General features: G+C 42.7%; 1 protein-coding gene across 3 annotated transcripts in view; it reads left to right on the top strand.

Annotated features, from left to right (window-relative positions):
• Nucleotides 1–9,569: 9,569 nt before the first annotated feature.
• ptpn12 (protein tyrosine phosphatase non-receptor type 12) overlaps nt 9,570–26,395 on the top strand; it is a 40,637-nt gene continuing 23,811 nt past the window's right edge. For all 3 annotated transcript variants that reach the window (XM_070992354.1, XM_070992353.1, XM_070992355.1), the window contains exons 1-4: nt 9,570–10,142; nt 24,767–24,875; nt 25,774–25,850; nt 26,151–26,246. In XM_070992354.1, coding sequence (XP_070848455.1) covers nt 10,041–10,142; nt 24,767–24,875; nt 25,774–25,850; nt 26,151–26,246 — 384 coding nt within the window. In that variant the 5' untranslated portion in view covers nt 9,570–10,040. The remainder of the gene's footprint in view (nt 10,143–24,766; nt 24,876–25,773; nt 25,851–26,150; nt 26,247–26,395) is intronic.

The following is a 26,395-nucleotide window of genomic DNA, read 5'->3' on the forward strand; positions in this document are numbered from 1 at the left end:
GTTATTTATTTCGTTGAGACGTGCCTGTGAGTCCCACACTGGTCATACTGAAAGCGTATCTAAAGCAGGACGGTGCAGCTGAGCTGGAAAACGAGGACCTTTCCGGTTCGTGGTCTGTTGCCTGTCTGCCACTTTGACAGTGTTGTCTACTGACGCTACCACATCGTCTCCCTTGGCCAAACAATATGTTCAGCAAAAAAAACATGGTGTCCCTCTGCCCAAAAGCAATCTCTGGTGGGTTTGTCGGGATCAACGAGCACAGCACCGCTGGGCAGCAGCGGTGATGCCTCGTCCAGCAGGATAGTGTAGAAGGTCTTGGGTTTACTGGCGAGAATACAACTGCACAAAACCTGATGCGGGACAGGGGGTGGGTCAAGCTCCTCCTGCAGCCTCCTCAGCTCTGACAGAGGAATAAATGTCATAGGGTTGTCATACCAGTCCTCCTCCTTTGTCTCTTGTCTCTCTCCCTCCACATTTGTGCCACCGTCTATGTTTAAGACTACACCCTCATCCCCGCTGCTTTCTTTTGCTTCCTTGTCTTTCCCGTCTCCCTCTGCTTGGTTGTTATTCTTTCTCATGAACACCACTGGAACCATTTCCTCTCCTCCACGCATTTTGTATATCCAGACACTCAGCTCATAACACCATGTCTCACAATACCACTGTAAACAGAGGAAAAACATTGCTTTGTTAGACAGTTCCTCATATATGTTATGTTCATGTTTGACAATTAATGTGACAGTACTCACCGAATAACAAATCTGACAATAGATCATGATATACAGGGCATAGGGGACAACAGGAACACCAGCGATGGTGATCTGAACAAATAAAGTATTTTTTAAGGCAGCAGATATGATGCATCTATTACCTTTTATTTTAAAGGACAGCAATAGCAGAAAGAACACATTAACAAAGGAGAAAACACAACTTTTCAGACATTACTAAAGACATTTAAAGAGGAACCAAAGATATTTCAGCAGTACTGAGAGATATTTAATCCAGAGAAAGAATAATGGTAATAATGGATGAGATGACTTCATCACGTCTTCAACGAACATTTAAATAAGTGAAATGATCTGTAATGTAACTTACCCAAACTATCATGATTTTCTGAAATGTGGAGCTGCGCTTGTCAACAAGGGATAAGACTGTAGGAAGACAAGGCTACACACACACACACACACACAGTTTGTCCATGACTAATAAAGGAATACTGAATTGAATTGAATTGAATTGAATTGAATTGAATTGAATTGAATTGAATTGAATTGAATTGAATTGAATTGAATTGAATTGTTGCTGGCTATGTACCTCAAATAACTGATAAAGGTCTGTGCACACCTGACTGTGTGACAGATGCATTGGAGGGCAGCACAGTTGAATGAAAGTGAAAAAACTCTCACTGCTGGTACATTTATTTACGATGTTTCAGTCCTAAAGTAGCTTTAATAAAGCAGCTCCTCAGTTCACTTTACCGTTTCATAAACAAAGCCGTTTCCAACTCCAACCTAAAACAGAGGCAAACATGCATTTTTTTTTTAAATTTCATCTCACCTTAGAGAAATTATTCAAAAGAAGCAGGTGCTGTGCGCTCATGTGTCTGTTTAATGGGTTAATGACTCACACATCCGGAGCTGTTGTCCAGTCCTTCACACAAGCAGGAGTCTGGCATCGAGGACTCCCAGTCTTGGTGGCCTTGGAGTCCACAACACTTAAACTGGACACACACACAACCAGAGGCGACTTTGAGCGGCTTAGAAATGTACTGTGAAATGTCAGAATTTAAGAACTCTCTGTAAACCTGCAATCTAAACATGTTGTGAACCCAACACTGACAAATCATCACCTTTTAGGTTGACGTGGCGAACACAGTTAGCCAACTCATGTTTTCACATTGTCATCTGCTGCATTTATTTCTTTCAGTCCTGTCAGACAAAGATTGTTTTCCAGACAGTGAATTTTACTTCTGAAAAAGTAAATTTCCTGTCTTACCTCAGCCTGCCAGCGATACACATTGCTGAGCAAGGGGCAGGTTGTGTCAGTCGACTGGTTTTGTGTGTTTCCTGGTGTATCTGTCAGAGGTAGCAGATCCAAGTAGCGCTTCTCAAACTCTTTCATCTCCTGGAGGCAAATACAAAGACAGATTGATGACTAATGAATCCTGCTACCATTGCTCTGTTTGACAAAAGAAAAATATGAACTCAAAGTTCCCTTGAGTTGAATTTGCTCACCTGAGCCTTATTTTTCCCCAAATAGATAAAAGATATAATCATAAACACAAACAGGATGGTCGGACCCAGTAACTATGGACATCAAGAGAGGAGAAAAACAGTTTAAGTTTTGCATTTTTACCACAGTGAAGATGAAAAATCACATCTCACAGACATCCACATACCACTTGTGCATAGCCGAAGCGGTTCCTTCTCCAAAATTCGAGCAGCATCAGGATACACATCAGCAGGCACAGCCCTGACCACAGATACACCAGGCTGGCCTCGCTCTTTAGCGGGGACATGACACGGGCCTGCAAGAAGAAGCCTCACAGTCATATCTCCATACGTTTAGAGACAAATAACTCCAAAGTTTCTCACTAAAATTATCCAGTATTGTTGTCTGAGTTGTTACAGATGTGACCAAAGGAGCCATTCGTGTAAAGTACTGAATGTATGATAATGAGCTTGTGTAGTTTTACCTCCGTGCTGTTCCCACATTCGACGCTCTGGCTGTCCACAAGGTGTCCAGATGCGGTCAAGATGAGCAGCAGACCACACCAGACCTGCAGAGCAACACAAGCTTTACTGCACAGCTGCAAACTTCAGTCTTTATAAAGACCACAGGTGGTGGAAAGTAACAAAGTACATGTGAGTACAAATGCTGCGTTTATGTACAATTTTGAAATGTTTGAACTTTACTTATGTATTTCTAATTAGACATGCTAGATAGACAGTAGCTATGTTTACATGTGCAAATTTCTCCAATCCGATCTAAACCTTGGTTGATCGGAAATTCCAAAATCACTGTTTACATGGACATTTTCACACCTGACCAAGCGGACTTAGTTCGAATGGGGAGCTGAAAGTCGCAACATTGTTGCATTTATAACTAGTTTCAGTTTGTTTTCACACTGTGATTTCTAAAGCGCACCGAACTTTCTGAGCAGCATCACGTGGTTGGAAGGGGCGCTCGTCGATTGGACAAAGTAGGAGGGGAAATCAATTCAATCAATTCAATTTAACAACTCCATTGGGAACATTTAACTTGCATATGAGACATTACAGGCCCACATTTTCAATTAAACATGTAAACACATTGTATTGCCTACATATTAAACAAACAATTTTAATCAATCAGTAACAAGATTTAAAAAATAATAATAGTAGTAATAAAACAGAATAGAAAGCAAAGAAATAATCATTGGGGTTGACATTCTATCAGTGCTTAGTGCAAATTAAGCAAACAAGATTTAAAAACTTAGAGAGCAACTTTGACATAAATTCATAGAAATCGTTTATGGACTGATCATCTTTTGATAATACCTTCAAAGATGTTAGATAGTTTTTAATTTCATTTTTAAAATGCACAATGGAGGGTTTACTGTTCTTCCATTTATTTTTATGTATATGATATTTTCCCATAATAAGATTTATGTTCACCATCCTTGCTAACTTCTTTGATAGACCATCTAAATAAATCATTAGCTGAGACTTATTAAACAAGGAATTGTTGGTCCCAATATTTAACCAGCAGTAAACATCTTGCCAAAATTGCAATGTGACCGAACAAGAGAAAAATAAGTGTTCAGATGTTTCCTGTTCTGTCAGACAAAACGTACTGTTCAGAATATTAAACTGAATTTCTTTCACTTTCGGTAAAATTGGCCATTTAAAATAGCTATAATACATCTTTGTTAACGTTACTTCATTATCAGTTATCTTTACTTTTTTTGGTTTTCTGATATCAGGGAATAACTTCCCTTTTAAAATACTTCCTAGTACTTTGTTGTTACATTTCTTTTCACCAATTTTCAGTTCACCGATATTTAAGTCCAGCAGTTTGACCGAAACATTTAAGTGTGTGAGAATATTTTTTTTATCATGTGCTGTAAGGGAAGTGGAATAGCTCTACAAATTTGATTAAACTCTCTATAGGAACATTTTTTTTCTAAAAACGAATTAAAATTCAATAAATGGCCATATTCATCCATCAGATCAGTGACATACAAAACTTTTATTCCAGCAAGAAAGTTGTGTTAGCAACAGACCAGTTTTGCTTCCCTCCCGCCTGTTTTCTGTTTGCCGAAAAAACAACCGGCGGCCGCAAAGGCGTCACGCTCACGTACACACAGTGGAGACAACTTTACCCCAACCACGAAGACAGGATGTTTATTATGTATTGACATGTTTATTAGAGTTGTTCGAATAAGATTGATAGTTAAGAAATACTTATTTGACTGATGTAAAGTTACAAAAATGCAAAGCAAATATAAATGAATATTATCTAATGAGATGAACACTTACTGCATATATTACCACCAACCATGTTGCGGTCCATAGGATGGAATTGGGCTTCCTGAAAAATCTGTGTTTGTTATTACCGCGTTCAGCATCCATGTCTTCTCAATTAATCGTTCCCAACTGCTTCAGGAAGAAAATCACCGCTGAATGACCCCAGACAGATGTTTTATTATGAGAGGAGGAGGAGGAGGAAGCAGAGGACACTGACCGTCAAGACTCCACCTCTGTATGGAGGGTAAGTCACGCCTACTGTTTATGGTGTCGTGAAGCTTGAAGGGGGAGTCCCGCTCTGTGGCTGGTTTCAGGACAACCATCGCAAGTTTGTGTCCTGCTGTTTGGAACAAAAATAATGAAAACATGGTTGTAGTAAAGCAAGACAATGATTCCACAAAACAGTCACCTCCACATGAAATAATAACAAAAACCAAGCAACAGTTTTAAAGCTCATCTGCATCGCCAGCACGAGGAATTCAGACCAAGCAGGAAGCAGGAGTGCCCACTTGGTGGCGCCAGTGGATAAGAAGTTACTCTACAGCCACTGGAGTTGTGTTAAAGCAGTATTTCTAATGTATGTCCAATGTCACACTTTAAGTCCTAATTTTAGAAAAAGACACAGCAGAATGCGTGTCCCTGTGTAGTCTCAACTCTTTTCTCACTGGAGGTTGTCCACTGTCTCTTTGGGCTGTTTATCAGGTCCTGCTGGCTGCAAAAATGTGTCATAATGTAAGCAGGGACACTGCACCAGTGTCACCGACATAAACACACTCCATGTAAAACACACATATAGTACACTTAAATAGACACAGACACAGAGACAAACACACAGACACAGCTCTCAAATGCTAGGACAGTAATTACGTGTCTAAATCTGACAGAGTGTCCAACCACCAATGTCTGGCTGCCTGCCAGTGTGTGTGTGTGTGTGTGTGTGTGTGTGTGTGTGTGTGTGTGTGTGTGTGTGTGTGTGTGTGTGTGTGTGTGTGTGTGTGTGTGCGAGTGACATTGGTGAAGACAGAGACAGGCTGGCTGGAATCTGTTGAGGGAAGGGTTATAGTGAGGGTGTTGCTGCACTCAAGAACACACACACACACACACACACACACACACACACACACACACACACACACGGAAGAAGGCCGAGCAGTGCCACATCACCCACCTCACCACTCAGTCCACTTTGCATTTGCATTTTTGCATGCACTGACACACAGATAATAAGGTCATATATATATATATATATATATATATATATATATATATATATATATATATATATATATATATATATATATATATATATATATATATATATATATATATATATATATATATATATATATTCCTTACGTGTAAAGCCTCTCAGTGCTTGTTCCACCACTGGAAATCATACTCAATTTTGGAGATGACATCTGCACTTTCCTGGCCTCCAGACTGAAACACATCCCAGTTTGTCCCTTGTTTTTCCACCAGCCAGTTCCAGACAGAAATAGGTGACAAATCAAAGGAAAAAACAACACAAAGTGTCTTAAAAAGGCACAGTGTAACTTCTCCAAGTCTCTGTATGACCACCATTCCTCCAAAAGATGTTCCCTGCTTTGATGATGGATCCAAAGGCTGTAGCCTTTAGTGCCCTGTGGACGGAGACTGTCACATGTCACAGGGCACGCTAGGATGTTAATGTCACGCGTATGGCGACATCTGCATTGTTGATCCTTCCCCACTCTTTTATTCTGTGTTTTCTCTCTGTGTATGATTGAATTCTGAAGCCTATAACAGAGGGAGGCATGGCAGGGTTGTGTAACTTACTACTGAGTCATTCCTATACCCTGAGGGCAGACATTTTCACCCTACTTCATTACTGCAACAGGCAGGCTCACGTTCTATCTACGTGTGTGTGTGTGTGTGTGTGTGTGTGTGTGTGTGTGTGTGTGTGTGTGTGTGTGTGTGTGTGCGTCCAGACCAGATAAACTCATCCTGCTGTGTTCTCAAACATGCAGCTTCATGCTCTGCAGGAACACACGTGTGAAAGACACGAACATGAGGGAGAGGAAGGAGGGAGTTCATCGTTTAGCAGCGAGGACCAAAGTCAACGAGCAGTTGTCATGAGGAGAAAGGCAGTGTGTATGTGTGTGTATGTATGTGTGTATGGGGAGCCTCCCTCCCTTGGGGTTGTGCATGGGCTTGTTACAGCAGCATTCCTTCACTCAGCTGCTTCTGAGCAGCACATTCCAGAAAGAGAGAGATAGGAGGAGAAAAGGGAGTGAGTAAAAAGGAGGAGAAATGGAGGAAAAGAAGGACAGAGGGAGATAAAAGGGGGGAGTAAGAAAAAAGAGGGTGAGGAGAGGGGGAAAGGAGGCAAAGAGGAAACAGAGGAGGGGGGAGGGACAGTAAATGATGGACAGGGCCAGTGGTTGAGGAAAAGAGAGGGAATATTAATATCATATGTAACTGATCCCTGTTGTGTTCGGCGGACCTCCGGGTCTTCTCCACACAGAGGTCAGAGGTCACAGTCATATACAGTGCAGAGAGGCCAGAAGCAGCGCTGAGAAAAGGAAGTGACCGAGGGAAGGGGGCAGAACTATGAGGCCTTTCTTAAAATATTATTCCCCATGCAACCATAACACACACATACACACACACTCGTCTTTCCATCACTTTTGGGGACGTTACATGGACTTACATTCATTTCTGGAGACTAGCCCGACCCGTAACCCTCACCCATGTCTTCACTCTAGAATTTAAAGATTATGGGCACTTGCATTTTGTCCCATAAGGAAGGCGAGTCCCCACAATGTGACTGCGTAAACACATTTATGTAATACACATCCACACACACAGTCAAGTACTCTTTGGTGTGTGTTCATCTCTTCAGTCTGCTTGACCTGTTTCCACTGAACTGTGGAAGAAAGACACAAATCTCACCACAAACACAGACACACATAATGATTCGGCCACATGATAACACTCCTCTGTGCGGACGCGATAGGAAAACACACATATGACAGATACAGACATAAATAATATCACATTTTCAGGCAAATATGCAATGCAGCTCCCTAGTTTTAGAGAGTCAGCTGAGTGTTGTGATAAAAGCTGTATTTAATGGGATTTTAAAGAATAAAAGATTAATCAGATTGATGGATAATGAAAATCAATAGCGGCAGCCCTAATGCACTGCACACAAACAAACAAACATACATCCCATTCAGTACACAGCTAAGGGCTTGTTGACAGACTGCACTTTATTTTGAAGGGCAGAAGAAATGAGAGTGAGGCAGAAAAGAGAAAAACAGTCACAAAGGCAGGACTCGGTGATCAGACGGGAAAAATCAACTGTGTCTATCATGTCTGGGAGATGAAGAGGAGGGCAGAAGAAGAGAAAGCATTAAATATTTACTGAGGATAACAAGCAAATAAGTTTAAAGACAAAAGCAACAAAAAGCTGTGTGTGTGTGAAGGCTTGCTGGCTCTGTGACAGCGTCCCCTCTCCTTCTCCCTCATGCTGAATAGACCGGTTTGTTTGTTGTCACTGGTAGAACGAAAGGAAAACAAAGTCACTCGATTCCCCTTCTCTCCATGTGTGTGCTTATCGGAAGACAGTTAATCATGCATAAGTGTCTATTGAGTCCCCCGACAACTCTCTCCAGAATACCAATTTACCATTTGTTCTCCTCTGTTCTCCTCTGCCTCTCCAGTGCTCTCTCTCTCTCCCTCTTTCTCACCCGATTGTCAGTTGCATTAAATTTTAAACGAACTGGTTGCTAAAAATGAGCATTACTTAATAAAGTTATGTAACACTCATAATCTAACCACTCCTAGCTGCTCCTAGCACGACTGATAGGAAGGAGAGTGACATACGTGCAGCCGGTAGTGGAGATGTTTCATGATAAATGTGCTTGTTTCTATTTCTGGTTGTATCTTAATCCAGATTATATATCTGACCCATTAATCTGTTGGCTGTTAGCTGCTTCTTCTCTCTGGGCTTCACATAATCTGCCTCACATCTATCTATCTATCTATCTATCTATCTATCTATCTATCTATCTATCTATCTATCTATCTATCTATCTATCTATCTATCTATCTATCTATCTATCTATCTATCTATCTATCTTGATTAAAATGCAGTACCTGCTGTGTGGCTGCATGACATTAGATTAGAGCTTTTCGCTTTGATTTCAAAGCATGGAGACGATTACTGTGACCTGTTCTCTCCTGTGTGTCATGCATGTTGGTAGACAGTGGAGCAGGTCAGTAGCTGCCACATGAAGGGATGGGTATACATATAATTCCCACTACCACTGAAAACAGATGGAGGAATTAGGCAGAGCGCCACCTGGACTACTTAAATATCAGAAATGCTGTGACACTAATGCATCAGTGATTTAAATGAAGGGACCACCATTATCTGAGTAAACAGTCCGACCACTGATCTTGAGTTGTCTCCACAAAGGAATATGTTGTGAGATTGCATTGTCACTGTATTGACAGCAGCTACCTACCAGTTCAAGCAGCATTATAAAATGATGCAGTCATGATGCAAAAAGGTGTTAATTATGTGGTTATTAGTTAAATATGCAAAACATTACTATTTATATACATACACACAACACATAGCAACACTGACAGTATGAATCCAAGTAACAAAATGTAATTAATGTAAGAAAACTACCTTCAGAGAAGAGATTGTTTGGATTCATGTACAGAAACATGTAAATAAATGATGACATAGACCACATAAAAAAAAAAACAACTCACATTACAGCATTAGACTGAGATCATAGATTTTAAATGTTATATCCATTACATTGGGTGTTTTTTTGTTTTTTTTACAGTTTATTGGTCATTCATGATCCCAATGATGATGACAATCCGAGTCAAAACGACAGACACACGTTCAATCCAATCAGAGCTGTCTCTTTGCCAGGGCTATATCCATATTAGCCAATGAAAGTCCACTTTATGGTAGCAAGTGTCCAATCACAGGCAGCGATGTTGTGGAAGGGGCAGGCCGTTTTCTCTCTTGGCTTTGCCCAGTCCGGATGTTCCCCAGTAGCGAATAACGAGCAGCAGTGTGTGAATGTGGCAACCGAGGTAGACAGGGAGGGGTAGATAGACTGACCAGGCTAGGTTTTTTTTTCTTTGTCTTTTGTCTTTATTTTTCTTTTCATACAGAGCCAAGTGTTTACAGTCTGTGTTACGCCACGGCGGTGAACTTGTCTGTGGACCAGAGAGCCCGGCCGCCGCTGCTTTTCTCTGGAACTAACCGTTACCGTTGTGAAAACAGCCCAGAAGAAAGAAGCAAAGGGAGAAACAACATGGGGCGATAATACAAAAAAAGGTGTTGAGAACCGACGATGACTCTCTGGGAGGATCCGTGAAGCTTATTTATTTTTATTTATTCCCTTTCCCTTGTGTCCCTTTTTTGTTTTATTTGAGCATTTTCTCCCACCTAGCTACTTTGGGAGCTTATTCTTTTTTAAAAGGAAACGGCAACGGGATACGTTACGAGAGGACTGAAGGATGGACCAAGCCGGCATCCTGAGAAAGTTTATCCAGGGGGTGAAGGCCATGAGCGAGGGGGACGAGGAGAGGGGAGAGGACAACTTCGGCAGCGACTTTATGGTGGGTCAACATTTACATGCCTCCTTTGCCTTATATCTACCTGAACCAGACCTTTCTCCCTTCATAATACCCACCTTTTCCTCCGTACTGACCCCCCATATCCCACCCCCTCCTCCCCGTCTCCTGGTTCCCTGTATCCCCCAGGAGGTGAGGCAGGGGCGGCCACACTGCCCTCTTCCTTTTCCTCCCATTTCCAGGCTTTACATGGCGGCCTAGCATTGTCTCCCAAACCACAGAAACACCACCGACTGCTGCTGCTTTAAAATACACAGACAACAACAAAACAAGACGCGTTCACGTCACTGTCCAGCCTCGGGCTGTTTTTTACACGGCGCTGCTATGTTAGCTTAGCTTTTAGGTAAATGCTGGGCTTAAGTGCAGTGATGGTAGCTTACTGTCTGCTAAGCATGCCTGAATGTAAGGATACAGTACTATGATTCATTGTCCCCTCTCATACTCAGTGTGTACTGACTATCCACCAGCCAAATTGGGCTTGATTGTACTATGGTGTACCTGTAGTATTCCTGTACAGTTTTGTGATAGTCTGACGCTAGAGCTCTCTATAAAAGATTGTAGGTGCTTATTTAGTTAAAGTTTTGGACAGATATGGGCTGTAGTGGATGTCTGCCACTACAGTACACACTGTACTACAGTGCAGATTGAAGGATAAATAGTGAAAAATCAACCCAAAGCAACATTTGGTCAAGCCACTCTACGCTCACTAATATAAATAGGGTGGACAAAATATTAGAAACACTGTTTAATGCAATGAAATTCAGCAGTACCACAAACTATAGCCTCTAAAATGACCGTGAAGGTGAATCAAGCCCGCTTGAACTAAAACTGAACCTTACAGCCTTCATCAAGGTTGGATTGAGTGCAGAGGTGTTGTATTAGACAACTAGGCGCATGTATTCACTACTTTCTTTCATGTGGAAAGGGTCGCTTGTGAGGTGAAAGAGTCATTCTTAGTTGTGACATATTTTGATAGCATATTTTGTCTGCCTTATAGTGACCACTGACCCGCAGTCATAAGTTTGCCCACGCTGCATCACTGGATGTTTTTGTGTTGCAACCCTGGACTCAAAATAGGACATGTTCCAGGCTTGTGAAATAGCCGAAATAGCCACAACAGGAATGGCATGTCTATAATACCACTTGTGTCATTTTGTGGTCATTGTAGTTAATGGCTGTGATTAAGCTGCATTAGGAAAGTAGCGCTAACTGGAGGATACATGCACATTTCATTTGCAAGTTTAAATTAATGCAGCTGTTAGTAAAGCCACTCAATGATCCACATAAAACAGCAGTTGATGTTTTACCAGTTGTGGCAGCAGAAGGTAGATTTCCGTTACTTTTATGATTTACATTATGTTCTGGGGAAGTTAAGTGTTTTGATTTATTGTTCTGCATTTTGATTGTTTAGCAAAGAGGCTAATTGGCGTCAGAGCAGGAAACTTTTTCTCCTTTTCCCTACAGTTGCAAACACACACACACACACACACACACACACACACACACACACACACACACACACACACACACACACACACACACACACACACACACACACACACTCCAGTCTCCTTACTTCCCTACTTCATGCAAGCTGCTTGCTGGAGCTTGCAACATTCTTTCTTGGCCCATTTCATAACATTTTGTCCTGGCTTTAAGGCTGGAGGTTTATCAACTCCTGGGCACACTTTGAATAAAAGCTACACAGTTTGACAAACCTCTCTCATTTAAAATTGGTACATCTCAAATTCTGAAATAAGGAAAACTATGGGTGTGTGTCCAATTGTGAGCTGATGGCTCGGTCTGTCCTGTCCTGAGCGTGTTTGAGAAAACAGGGAGGTAGCGGATGTTGCACAAATCCACACTGCGAGGGGCGTGGGGCTGTGAGAGGTATTTAGGAAGTGCTTTATGGATGATAGGGCAAAAGGAGCTGGGCCTAGTCTGCTGTTGTCTTATTTACAGGTCATTCATTTCATTATGAATGTGATCAGAGGTAAAACAACAGGTTGGAATAATTATCTCGTATAATCTGTACTTCTTAAAAAATGTTGCTTTTTATTGACTTCTGGTTCCTCACAGTCTTTGAGTCTCCATGTACAGTTGAGTGGGTAAATGTAGGTTCTTCTTTTAGCACCACCACACTTCTCATTCATAACTTTACACGCATCCACGCCTTGTCAAAGTGCCCTGCTATAACCGCAGTCCTCTGCTGCTGTACACTGGGAGGATCTGTAGGCGAGGTGGTCATAAAGCTTGTTGGTGGGGTAGGAAAGAGTGTTCCTTTATTAATTTTTACGACAAAGCATCCCCCCAGCCCTCGTGGCTGCAGAACATGGCAGCCTGAGAAACCCCTTTTAAAACAAGACACCACTGCCTGCTTATCTGCCTTGATTCTTCACATGATATCCGTTCAGTTTCCTTTCGAATTAACTTTATTGGCAATAAACACAGCAATCGTTTCTGCAGAGGAACATATTTCCTGTTAGCCTTTTGGCTATCACACACCCCTCCAGACAATAACTTGACTATTAAACAGCTCCTATAAACGCCACGTCTGGGCCATGCAAGTGCTTTGATTTGAACGAATTCTTTATTCACAGTAATCATGCAAACTTGCTGAACATCCGCTTTATGGCATTCATGTAAATGGGGCTTCCAGCCAAATTTGCTGGCAACATCAGCCAGTGAATTAAGAGTATCATCTAAATTATTCAGCAGACATACCAGCTTGTAGATGGGGAAACTTGTTCAGATTGGGCATGGGTGGGCTGTGTGCCAGTGTACCAAGCACAATTGAGACTCATCAGCCACAACCAACATGGAAGTAAGTGCTTCAGCTGCTTGCTACTGGTCTGTTGTACTATTCCTCTCGCAAAGCTTTCAATGGCTGGGGTCAAACTCACAATACCACAGGCGCATGGGGTGTGCTCCTTTGCACACTGAGTCACCAGAACACCCTGACATAACACCCACTTTAACTGCCTATTGTTGTTTATATATAGAATGTGTTTTATAGGCATAATTACAGTGCTCTGGTAGGGCAACGAGTCAGCGATTATATGCTGTGTTCAGTACTGCTTTTCAGCTGTTTGATGGAACGGAGGCAATTCAAATGTTCCCAAATGTGAGAAATATCTTGGTCTGGTATTCTCTAGGGATCTTTTCATGTCTGAACCCACCATAAACATTTTTGTGATCCATTTTAGCTGTCAGAATTAGTACAGGGCGGTGTTAATTTTAGGCATTTCATTTAGCGGCATTCATATGGAGACACATCAACAACTGATCTAATTACATGGCGCATACTGGTGCACATGGCGCGAGTACTTCGGGGCCTCCCATGAAGTGCAAAGAGACAGGGCAGTAGAGTCCAGAGTCGGGTGTTAAAGGTGTAAATTGGGCACATTTTTATCATAATCCTAGTGCCATAGTAATCAAAGAGCTAAATTACATGCTACTATCTACTCTCACAAATATACAGCGTTATAGCCAGTATGCCTATAATTTCTGCCATGACCCTCCGCCTTTTTCTGGTGACTATATGACAGAGCATGTTTTAAAGCTGAACTTAACAGCTCTGCATGGTGGTTGAATCCAAATGGTAGTGAAAACTCCAGTTATCTGTTCAAAAGATTAAAGCTCTGGCAGTGATATCATGCAGCATGTCATCAGTAAAAGTCACAGTGTGATCATTTTAACCAATCTGGTCTGATGATGATGGCTTAATTCAAAGGGATACAAATGGGATGAAAGGCAAAATATGGACTGTTGAGTCTTGGAGCCTGCCTCATGACGCAAGTTCTGCGAAATTGGGGCATCTGTGCAGTCGCTGGTTCCACAAAAACCAAACAATGGCAATCTTACTTGTTTCACAAGGGTGGTTATCAACTGGCTCTGTCAACCCACGACTTTCCAAACCAGCTATTAGCACGCTTATGTAAGAGGGCCGGAGCTTTTTAACAAAAAGCCTGTTACAGAGGAAACATTATGGGCACATTCAGGGAAGATTTAAGAGAAGGTGAAACATTTGGAGAAAATTTGTTCAGCGCAGTGTCAGACGTAAAATCATTTGAAGATTTAAAAACAGTTTTAGCACATTATCCTAAAACTGGCTAAGGAAGTCATCCAAAGGGTGGATTATAGACTGATGGTTTGGTGTAACAAAATTTTATCAATATAAGGCAACCCTGAATATCCGACTACATCAGCTACATTACTAGCTAGCAAGCTTACGAGCACACGGTGACATCTACAGAGCCCTGTATCATAACTGACAGCATCCTGCAATCCTCTGGCATTGTCATTTTATTTTGCTCAAGATGAATTGTATGAAACGAACGATGGCGATTCTTCGTGTCAGACCCTACAGCGTGTCAGCGTCAATTTACGTGCGTGAACGTTTGCTGGATAGATAAACTGAATGAAGTACGAAAATTTTGTCATTATAAATTGCGACCAGGCACTTCCAAAGTTACACTGCTGACTCATAAATCTGGCTTTGTGGAACAAGCATGACTGTGCTACGGGCGGAGCGCTGACTGCCTGCTCTCTCGGAGATGGTATTGTGTGCTTCAGTTTTGATGTGTCACTTCCTGTGGGCAGAGAGAGAGTGTCTGTATTCAACGCTGACTTTCATTTAGGCAAAGAGAAAGAAGAGTAGTTTCTCTGGTTTAAGCAATGTGGAGACGCTCTTATGCAGACACGCCTACCAGATTTGAGTTTTACTTAAGAAGCATGTGCAGTTCTGTAATAGTATTTAGGTGACAGTTGTACTCATTGCACATTGAGTGACGTGGAGAGAGTATAGAGTTGAGCTCAAGGTCAGGTTGATTGAAGACACAGCTGTTGATAGACATACAAGCTTTGAGGATTGAGCCTGTGACCTCTGTGTTATGGGAAACCTTCTGCAACTAGCAGGCCACCATGCACCCTGAAAGAAACATGCTATTACTGAAGACTTCGACCCAAAATACCTCACAGTGTTGCGCATTTTTTTCAGAGTTGTCCCTCGTGGCAGTGGATCTCCAAACACTGGCGGCGTGACAGTAAAGTTGCAGAGGACACGAATTTGAACTTGTTTAAAATCCAGCTTGCTGTCGAACATGCAGCTGAGAATAAAATTCTTTAAACACATTGCAATTTTGGCGTCTGTTCATATGCCAGGTTGCCCTCACGGGGCACCTGAACAGACGTCTGCATGCGAACAGATGCCTGGATATTATGAGATAGGACGAGACACTTCAAGTGTCTTTTATGGAGGTGTAAAAACCAATTCACAGATTGAGCAGATGAACAAAGTGGTTTAAGTTGGAAATGAGGAGATGTAACAGGAGCACGATGTAAAGACAGGAAGTAAACCACACGGCTGGAAACAAACTGAAAGATCTGTGTGATCCCTCACCTCTGTGGAGTGTTGACTCTGTTGTCGCACCAACTTTCATATCGTTTCTGTACCTGCTTTTGGGAACACCGAGCTCAGCACAGTAGTCTAGACAGGGTTTAGACATAAGAGATCAGCCCTTTGTACGTGTGTGTTCCTGCCCCACCTTTGCAAGCAGATTTACTCCCAAGCAGCACATCAAAGAAAGCGAAAAAGTGCAAACACGCAAGCTTCTCTAAACATGTGTCCTGTCGGGCAGACATAAAACACTCAGAGGGGAGGCAAAAAAATGAGATGTGACAGTGTCTTACATGCTTGTGTGTGTGCGCGTGTGTTCTTGTGGCTTTGTGTTTGTGTGTAGTTACAGTTTCCACTGTCACCAGGGGGCTTCCCCTTCTCCTTTCTGAGTTTTGTGTGTGTGCACATGTTAGTGCCTGCACACATCTGAGCCTCCAGCACATGATCTGGAAGCCTTTATTTCCCATGTATTACACAAGCCCCCCCCCCCCCCCCCCCCCCCCCCACACACACACACACACACACACACAAACACCTCACTGGTCAGGGATGCAAAGACCTCTGTTTGTGTGGCACAGCATGGTAAGGCAGTGCCAGCCCATAGTGTGTGTGTGTTACAGAGGAGGGGGACGTGTGTTTGTGGGACTTCATGCAGAAATTGTTCAGAGCTGTCCCAGATTAACTCGGCTAATACAGTCACATTGATGGAAGGGTTGAAAAGGTGTGACCAGACCAGGTTTTAAGACTGAGCCTGAGTATATTAATGTGCACAGCATGCGTGTATTTCCTGTCCAATCACCAAGAGGCAGTCACCAAACACCAGCATGTGCATGCCCAGTGTGTATGAATGGTCTTGTGATGCGTGTTATTAGACATGTTAGTCTGGGTGGACAGTGCCAAAAGCCTCTAAAATGAAAATACACTGGTGTGGACGTAGCCGAAGGAAAGTAATACACTGGTTTTGTATTGGTGTGTATTTCTGGTGAAATCTGCCTTCGCGGTTCTTTTCTCCGCCATCTTCCATCGCTGGCTAAAAAATGTGTGTTTGTGCCGCTGTGTGCTTTTATTAGCTTGTTTGTGTGCGTGGGTGTAGCGGGGTACACTGCAGGGGTCGGCTGCTGTTTTTGTGAGAGTGTGTGTGGCAACCACTGAAAGCCCGCCTCATGTTACTGTAACAAGACTTCCCAATTTCTTTTGGTGTCACAAGCCTCCTTCTTTCTCACCGCCCCCTCCCACGGCTTAACCCAGATACCAGCCTCTTGCCCCTAAGCTGGGTGTTTCTCAGAAGAGACGCAACACAGTGTTTCCGCTCTGAAGTTTGTGTGTGTGTGTGTGTGTGTGTGTGTGTGTGTGTGTGTGTGTGTGTGTGTGAAGCTTTACATGATGAAAGCAAAGTGACACACTAACAAGGCCAGATAACTTCATTGATCAAGATAAGGAGACCACACAAACACTCAGGAAATTATGCAGTAATGTCCCTGTGTGTGTAATGTGTGACTTAGGTGAAAGGAAATGGCTGCATGCAGGAGTCATCTTGACTCTGGCAGCTTACAAACATCACACACTGTTAACAGCATCTGCCCTGCTGAACTGTCTTTGATGTAGAAAGGGAAGAAAAATATGTTTTGGTGGTTTTATTAAATTATTAGACTGTCAGTAAAGGCGCACAAAAATGTCCAGATGCGGGGTCGAATCAGGCTTCTGAACACAAGGTTGCCAGTTTGACCCCCTGTACGAGCTGTGATTAATACACACAAAGTGATTAATACAAACAAACTACACTGCTGAGCATGCACTATACACACAATGAGCTCCTGTCCCAGATGACTGGGATTATATGCAGTTTGTCCACATCTGCTTCCTGCTGCAGGCCTCAATCCAGAGCGGGAAATTACCACCAGGCAAACACCGGTAAATGTGAACTGTGTTTGCTTAGTACGGCTGTGAGGTCAACAATTTTAACTGAAATTCAAACATGTCAGACTTCTCAGGTTGAGTGTTTTGGCTCCAGAAATGTACCCTGTTCTCTGTTTTCTGATGTCCGCAGTATATTTTTTTAGAGGGTGTTTATGGTTTCAAGCTCATTTCAGAGATGCAAGTGATAGTAAGGAGAGAGGGGATGTGAGCGTCACATGGTGGCCGGCGCGGTGGAGTAGCACCACTGGAGGTTCAGTGTCTTGCCCAAGGACACTTTTGAAACTCTGAATGAAAGTTGCACCACTGATAGCTCAATATGCTTCGTGTAGAAATGTGTTTTAGGATCCTTTTCCTCTGCTGCTTTTCTGACTGCCCAGTCTCTAAGACTGGCCACTGTGTTGTTATTGTTTTAGTCTCCATCCATTGTTTATTGTGTCGTTTTTATATCATACAGTGTAATATCCTGTTTTGCTTTCTCGGTTTGAAAGATAATGCCATCTGAAACGAGCTGGATTTCATCAACCCAGTTGTCATGAAGGTGTTTTTCATTCTCGGCTCTGCTATGTGACTATTAAGACTTAGGTGCTTCGAGATAAACATGAGCAGGACTAATTAAACCATTAAAGTAGAAGAGGGTGCAGCGAGTCACACCTCAAATCTTGGTATTCCATTAATGTTTGGCATTTTGTTTTCTCTCTCACGTGGGACGCAGGCTTGTTTGATGTTTAAGTAACATCCGTCATGATTAATTTGAGTAGTCGCCTTTCTTTGCCTTTTTCAAATTTGGGGGAAACACACTTATTGTCACGAATAGCTTCAAACACCTCAGCTGATATTCTGATACTCGAGTCTGAAGACGGTCTTGTGGCTGTCTTCTACCTTCAACTTATCTCTGATCTGTTTCTCCAGTTGTCCCTCTTGTTCTCCACTACGTCACCCTCCTTTATTCTCTCTGTCCACTTTACTTTGTCTCTGTAAAGGCACAAACACACTGACTCATTATTCAGAGGAAGTCGTATGAGTAGGTTTTTGTGTGTGTAAGTCCACAGCATACTGTAGGGGTCTGTGTACTGTGTATGCAGTGCTGAGATTTTGGTCAAGAAGGAAGTGGGAGCCCAGAACGATGGTGGTTTGAAATGGCTGGTTTGAGTGGGTGCTCTCGGCTCAGGCCAGGTGTTTCCTCGGGTCTGTGTGCTCAAATCTCTGACCGCATACAAAGATACATACATACAAGACGCATGCACAGCCACAAACACATAGAGGCAGGTTAGAGGCTGATGCATACACTCTCTGCGTACACACTCCTGTGTTAAGGAGTAACCAACCTGCAGTTGAGATCTTTCTAGAATTACAGCATTTTTAGGGGTGATTAAGTTTTTTAGTTGCTTTTGGGGATTCCTATTTTTAACACTGCGTTCTGCTTTTTGTGCCATCACGTTCACATGCTGAACTGCTGCCCGTGTGACTTGCATAACAGAATAACTCCTTCAGATGGTTTAGGAATTGAAAATGAAAGAGTGACAGACCGAGAGAAAGGGAAGCCTGATGGCTAATTACAGGAAAGCACACTGCTTTGTGCCAGTGAATGATGGCCTGTCACACCCCTACATGTGTGTGCTCCAGTGTTTGTGTATGTGTGTGTGTGTGTGTTTGTGCTACTCATGCTATCAGTGGTCCACTGACCTATAATGGCCAGTAGCCAGAAAGTGGAATTGATTGCACAATGCATGAGTGTGTGCATGTTTGCACGTGTGTACACTGCTTGCCAACTGATGCTAATTGTTGGACATTATCTTTGTCAGGAACTTAAGCTAATGAGGAGATCTGATGCGCAGGCAGGCAGGCAGGCAGGCAGGCAGGCAGGCAGGCAGGCAGGCAGGCAGGCAGGCAGGCAGGCAGGCACGCACGCACACACACACACACACACACACACACACACACACACACACACACACACACACACACACTCAACCACTGACTCATGCAAGTGGTCAGGGTGGGGTTTCACATAATTTCCTTAGTCACTGAGCTTGATTAGTTATCTCTGCTACCTGACACTGTGACCTGTTCTTTGATCAAAAAATGTTTTTACTTTCAAGAATGCACTTCATGAAATAAATCATTTTGGCAATTGTGCTTATTTACTTATTACTTTAATTTACTTATTTACTTAGAATTAGATGAGAATATCATGTCTGTACCTGAAATGAGAAGCTACAGCCAACAGCTGCTTAGCTTATCTTAACAGGATGACCACCAGCACCTTTAAAGCTTACTAATTCTACTGCACATCAGTTTATAAATGAAACAGAAAATTGACAACAGTGGCCTCCATGTTTACTTCAGTACGACAGCTTGCTGCACGTGATGTTGTCGTATGCCGTCTTTTGCGCATATGGGTCAGTTCAGGACTGTGAACTGATGTATGAAACGACAATTTGCCATTTTCCTGGGGATTAAGCGAGAAACTATTTCTTGACCAGGGTCAGTAACTTCCTGGAGTCTCCTCAGGTTTACAGTCTTTATGCAAAGCTAGCTGGCTGTTTGTTTTACCTTCATATTAAGCACAAGAATGGTATTCAATTTCTCATTTGACTCTAATGAAGAATCTGAACAATCTCCCAAATATCAAATTATTCCTTTAATGCTGGTGCTCTTTATATCATAACCCCCTCCTTATACAGCTACACATGTTTTTCTGTCACTTGATCAATACATAATGCATTCAAAACATTTGGTGCTGCCTCCTTTTTCTGGAGGACTAAATATGACTTTGCAGCTTTTTTTTTTTTGCTGATCTAGGACTCTAATGCCACAGAGAGAGAAAGAGAGGCTTTGAGACCGTCAATCAGGCTTATTGAGTCGACAGAGTGACAGACTCACACAGACCCTTTTAGTCCCTGTGCTGTGGCGGTGCATCTTTTCCCCCCGCATGCTTGCAGCGCGGGAGATGGATTTTTCTGAGAGCATTGTAAGGGGTGACCTATTTTAGCTCGTGTGTGTGTCTGCATGGAGGTGACGGACAGTGCAGCCTCTCTGCCACTAGCGCTTGACACCCCCACTTCCTGGCCACACACGCAAAAACCTTTCTTTCCCACTGCTTCTGCAGGAAGAGTATATTTTCTGCCAATCAGTGCTTGCCGCTGAGTTCAAGAAAGAGAATGTGTGTGTGTGCGTGTGCGTGTGCGTGTGTGTGTGTGTGTGTGTGTGTGTGTGTGTGTGTGTGTGTATATATATATATGTGTGTGTGTGTGTGTGTGTGTGTGTGTGTGAATTATTCAGTGTGCCAGGGAAGTACAGCGATGCTGACTTATTCAGCCAGGAGACAGAAAGTAGGTTAGACCCACTCACAACTACATCTCTCGTTTTACCTCTCTTTACCCACGTCTGCCTCTCTAGCGCTCTTTCTAACCCTGTTGCCATTTTTAATTCTCTTTCTCCTAATCTTCCTTTTCACTGTCTCTCCATCTGTCTCTCTCTCTGCCCAGTTACTGCCCTGGCATCCTCGAGTCATTTCAGGCCAAGTCATTGTGAAGAAATGTGTTTGTGATCACACATGACTCGGTCGCACCCTGAAGGGGGTCTGTGAAGTCGGCACTGGGCTTTAAGGGGGCAACGCCCTGTGTGCGTCTGTGTGGCAGTGGAAGTGGAGGGTTCACAGGAAACTGGCTGACTCAGTCATGCTGTTTTACTCCCCTGACTGATAGGAAGGAAGGAGTAGAAGGGAATAGAAAGGTAGAAATAGAGTGTGGAAAGAACGAGAGCAACGTGAGAAAGACTTTTTATCATTTGTAATTTTGATGCCAAAAGAGATATAAAAGCACTGGAGTGAGTTACTGTAAAGTGTCATTTGTGATACATCCAAAGCAGATAAAATCCAGTGTAATTCAAGAAAAGCAGTGTGGATAGATGTGAGTGCGGCGCATGAAAATCCAGCAACTCAGAGTGTCAGAAAAGTGAAAACTAGTTGAACTTTTGACGAACGCACAACTGAACATCGTCGACTAACCGCTGTCCATCAGCTGTTAAACTCTGAGTAATACACTTCACACATTTTATAGACACGACCACAACAGTGCAGCGTAGGCGGTTTCAGTGCATTTTCGTCTTTACATGTGTGGAATCTGTAGAAAACCTTTGGAGAGTTTTCTAGTGTTTTAGTCACTTCCCTTTCCTGTGCAGAGGTGTGTTTCCTGTCATGTTTTGTACCTGTGCTTTCGTGCGTAACACACTCATCAACTGATCTTTTGACTGTCGCACAAAACAAGCAACACGGAGACATCAAATTGTGATGGACGTTTATAATATTATTTCAGTGACTCATTCATTTCCCATAGCCACATCTTATGCATTTAAAGAGCTTGTTTTAAGCGACTAACAGTCACAGTTCTTTCAAAGTTGCTCCACCGCTTGTTTTTGTAGTGCTGCTAACTGTTGTATAACAAATAAGAATTGAATAGAGGAGTACACTTGAGTAATGATAGAAATGAGGATGCCCCCCCCCCCCCCCCACGCTTCAGGACAGAAGCTAGTAAGAAGCGACAGAGTGTGTAATGGGAGCGTGTGAATGAACGACAGAAACAAGGAATAAAAGAACCCATTAGCTTAGTTACCAAGAGCCTCTTAAAAGCCTTGGCTCTCCCTCTTTCCTGTGCTCCCCCTTTCTCTCTCCCCTTTGCCCCCCCCCCTTCTTCAAACACATGCATCTCCTCTCCTCCTTTCCTCTCTTTCTCTTTGCCTTCCACTACACCTCTCGTCGGTTTGTTTAGCAGAGGTACAGAGCAGCGGGTGAGGACCCTCTCTCCCTCCTCTTTCTTTCTTTTGCATCCTCCAGGCTTGTTCATTATTTGTGAGAGTGCACACACGCTTGTACATGTTTTTTTTTTTTTGGTGTGTCTGTGTGTTTTACGTAACAGACAGAGGAAGTAAGAGTAATTAGAAACAGGGTCCCTCTGTGGGACAGTGGAAAGTAAGAGAAAAAGGGCGAGACAGACAGTAGCCGGGTCTCCATCCAAGTTTTTCTTATTTGTAATGATGTATGAAATTATAAAAGCTGAAATTTGAATTCAGTGTACGTGTGTGAGGTCTATGTTTATTATCAGTCAATATATTAATGATTTCTACTATTACACTAAATGTCAGACATCGCTTGCCCTCATTGAAGTTAATGGCAAAACACAACCAACCTCCATTCAGTTATTCAGTGCTTAAAATGGAATGCTTAAGATGTTTGCATACAACTCACTCAGATGTCTTAAAATAGCATGACAGTGTAGCCCCTATACTTAACTACAACCACAGGGTTGAACGGATGCATTTATTGACACAAATACTGATCTCCTTGTGTCAACTGCTTCCATATGCGTTGAGCACACCACAGTTTTATTCTTCAAGCAGCCATTGTGCTCTGCAATCTGTTGGTAATTTGGACAGTTGTGACATACTCCTAAAAATATACTACAGCATGATTCTTCCACAAACAAGAGGCATTTGTTTAACTCTGTAAGTGTTGGAATTGAGAGAGGGAGGGGTAAACCTGGAATTACAAGTGCTGAAAAGCAAGGTAGTGATGTCGTTATTTTCTAGGGTTTATTTCTGTGGCTAATCTCTTGCAATTTGGCCTCATACTCATACAAATTGCGCCCTTGTAAAAACATGAAATCTTTTCCCAACTGGCAACCGACATAGTCTGTCTTGTATAGATTAAAACAAGCGATGTGGGGCCAAAACTTATCATTGATGAAGTGCTGCAAAATGTCAAAATGCATCAGCTTTAATGGGCAAATTGACTTGTACTTCCCCAGTTTGCTGTAAGTGAAGTGAAAGAGGCTATAAAGGGAAAATGCTTATCATCATTATAGTGTTGGAGGGCACAATTGTGTCCATGTTTGTTTCCACATAATGTGTTTTGTGGGTTGGGGGGAAATCACAAACCATCACAAGTCACAATTGGCTGCCTTCTGTGCTCATTGTGTGTCTTAAGTGCGCGTGTGTGTGTGTGCGCGCGCTTTCCTGGGCTCTGGCCCAGCACAGAAGCAGACCTCCGTTGGAAATGTAATTCACATGAGGCCGGAGGAGCTCTAATGCTATTACCACACACACACACACACACACACAGATGGATGGACACAAATGAACACACACAAGCACATCTGTGTTACCGCCCACAATCTCTGCATGCACCTCCTTTTCTCTCCCTTGTTTCCTCTCCCTCGGTTTCTGTCTGTCGATGTGTTTCACAAAGACGAGTGATGCAAAATGAATGGCGAAAAGCTCATTATGGCTTTAGGGTGCCGCTAGTGTAAACTGTTTACGTGTGTGTGCATCAGCGGTGTATTTAGCTCTTCAGTTTATGAAACTACCGGAGGCTTGGATCAAAAAGACGGCTTTAAGTTGTTGTAAATGTCTCCGCAGCAGCACGGAAGTGATGTTATGACAGGAATGAAAAGAGAAACGGGGACAGGAAGAAAAGTGTTGAGGTTTGAGAGTCTCAGGAAATCAGGATGTACAGTATTTGTCCCTGTCACAGTAACACGAGGAAAGCCTGCAGTCAGTGCCAGAGAGAAGAGGTGGGACCATTTTTCACACCAGGCTCGAGCAGCCCGAACGCCCACGCTGACTTTCTCAGAGTCAGCGAGAGAGAAAGGGGGTGTTAGAGAGGCAGAAAAAGTGGAGTGATGCCTAATTTACTCACTGTCTCAGAAAGACTGAGGATGTGATTGAACCAACTGAGAGAATAAAAAAATAAGGCCTTTGAGAGCGATATCATGTGAATTCTATCAGAGTCGAGCAGCGGGAGCTTTTTTATGCCCCAAAAGTCTCCCTGCTCTTTTTGGAGTTCCTTTAAAAGTTTCGCTGTGGCACTCGAGACCACAGCGAGACCTCAGCGTCTGAGGACTGCTAGCTGAGCTTTAACCTGCTGTCAGACGGAAGACGTTGTAATTGCTCTCTTCCCATTAACTGAATGTGTCTTCATCAGTGTCAGCTTCTATTAGATTTGGCCACACTTAACTTGCAAAGAGGGTGAGTGTGAGTGTGGTGCGTTGAATTAGTAGTGGTGTGAATGCTGAAGGATGAGTAATGTGTGTGTGTGTGTCAGAAGAGTTTAAACCGCTGCTGCCTGTGTGGATGTGAGTAAATATATGATTTTAAAAAAGCTTAATTTTTCCGGTGTGCTGTCTAAGAAAAGTACTCCCATTACGAGTGCAACCCACATTGCTTTTCCTCTGCTTGTAGGTCAATTTATACTTAAATGCTTACATAAACATTTCTCCTGTCATGTTGTTTATTCCAGCGGTTACGTCGGTTATCAACTAAATACCGGACGGAGAAGATCTACCCCACCAACGTCGGAGAGAGGGAGGAGAATGTCAAGAAGAACAGATATAAAGATATACTGCCATGTAAGTCCGGGCTCATTGCACAGATGGTCTTTTTCTCACTTATCATACAACATAAATAATGGCCGCATAACATTTAGATGCACGTGCTCGCTCACTTTAATGGCGCCCTTTCAAACTTAAATTTAATGGAACCATCGTTAATGATATTAGCTACGCAGACGTGCTGTTTCTACAAAGCCACACATATAGCACTGATCTGTTAGAGGGACGTGGGGATTTCCAGTTTTATGCTGACAATGGCATACTTTATGTCATGCTGCGCATTAAACCAGGCTAGAGCTCTCTCCATCTTTTTGAACTTCAGATGCAAACAGAAGCGTACACTCCCATCCTTTTTAAACCGTACCACCCGCCATCGTTCAGTTGAAGGCAGAATTTCTTTAACCAGACTACCTGGTTAAAGATTGAACAGAGTAAAGCAGAGGATGCTGGGTAGAGACAGACGGTGTGTTGTAACAGGTCATGCAATGGTTTGTGTCTCACATACACACAGAGCTCTCTCTGTACTTACTGACCCCAGGGGCAGCCTAAATGACCCAACATCTGTCCTACTTTTTTTATCCTCTTTTTCTCCTCTGTCCATCCATCCGTCCATTCTTTCATTAAGGCTTTTAGTGAATGAGCCGCTGATATATGTAACATATGTGTACTCACGCATATACATATTTAGGAATGAGGATATTGCTGTGTGTGCATTGACCTCTTTACATCCCATTTCCCTCTTGTTTGTCCTTGTTTGCCCCCTCTTTGTTTCTCTCTGTATCCCATTCTGTCCATCTTCCTGTCTATTTTCTATATACACCATTTATTCTTATTCTGTTTCTCCATCTGTCTCTCCGAGTAGAAACTCTTTAAAAGGCATCAAAGTAAATATTTCTCTCTCCTGTTTTCCCCCCAGTTGATCACAGCAGGGTTAAGCTGGCATTAAAAACGACCAATCAGGACACAGATTACGTCAATGCTAACTTCATCAAGGTAAACAGCAGCTGAAATTCCTTTGCTTTGTTCTTAGATAGGGAAAAATTAAGGGGTGTAAAGTTCTGCAGATGGTTATTTAAAATGAGAGCTGTTTGTGCATCAGAAATACTTTAGTGAACCTTCTTTTTTTTGTGGATTTCTTTTCAATTTATGCGCGGACTGAAAAACATTTTTGTGCAGAGAGTCCACTCATACTTAAATCCTGAGATACAAATGTGAATCTGTCTGTCATTAATACTAAGACTGATCTGACTGCACAGATTTGTGATCTTGCTTTCTTCCCATCTCTCCTGTCAGGGTATGGATGGCCCAGAGGCCTATATTGCAACTCAGGGCCCACTGCCGAACACTGTCATCGACTTCTGGAGGATGAACTGGGAGTACAATGTAGCTGTGAGTACAGCTCATTGATGCTTTGATAGAGCGCTAAAATGGATATAGAAAGCTGTTACTTAGTGAGTTATTTTTAACAGACGTGGGTGTAATAATAATTAAATAATTGAAATGAATATTTAATGTGGTTGTCAGGTATAAAGAGCCAT

The sequence above is a fragment of the Chaetodon trifascialis genome, chromosome 22 (assembly GCF_039877785.1).
Source record: "Chaetodon trifascialis isolate fChaTrf1 chromosome 22, fChaTrf1.hap1, whole genome shotgun sequence".
Lineage (NCBI taxonomy): Eukaryota > Metazoa > Chordata > Actinopteri > Chaetodontiformes > Chaetodontidae > Chaetodon > Chaetodon trifascialis.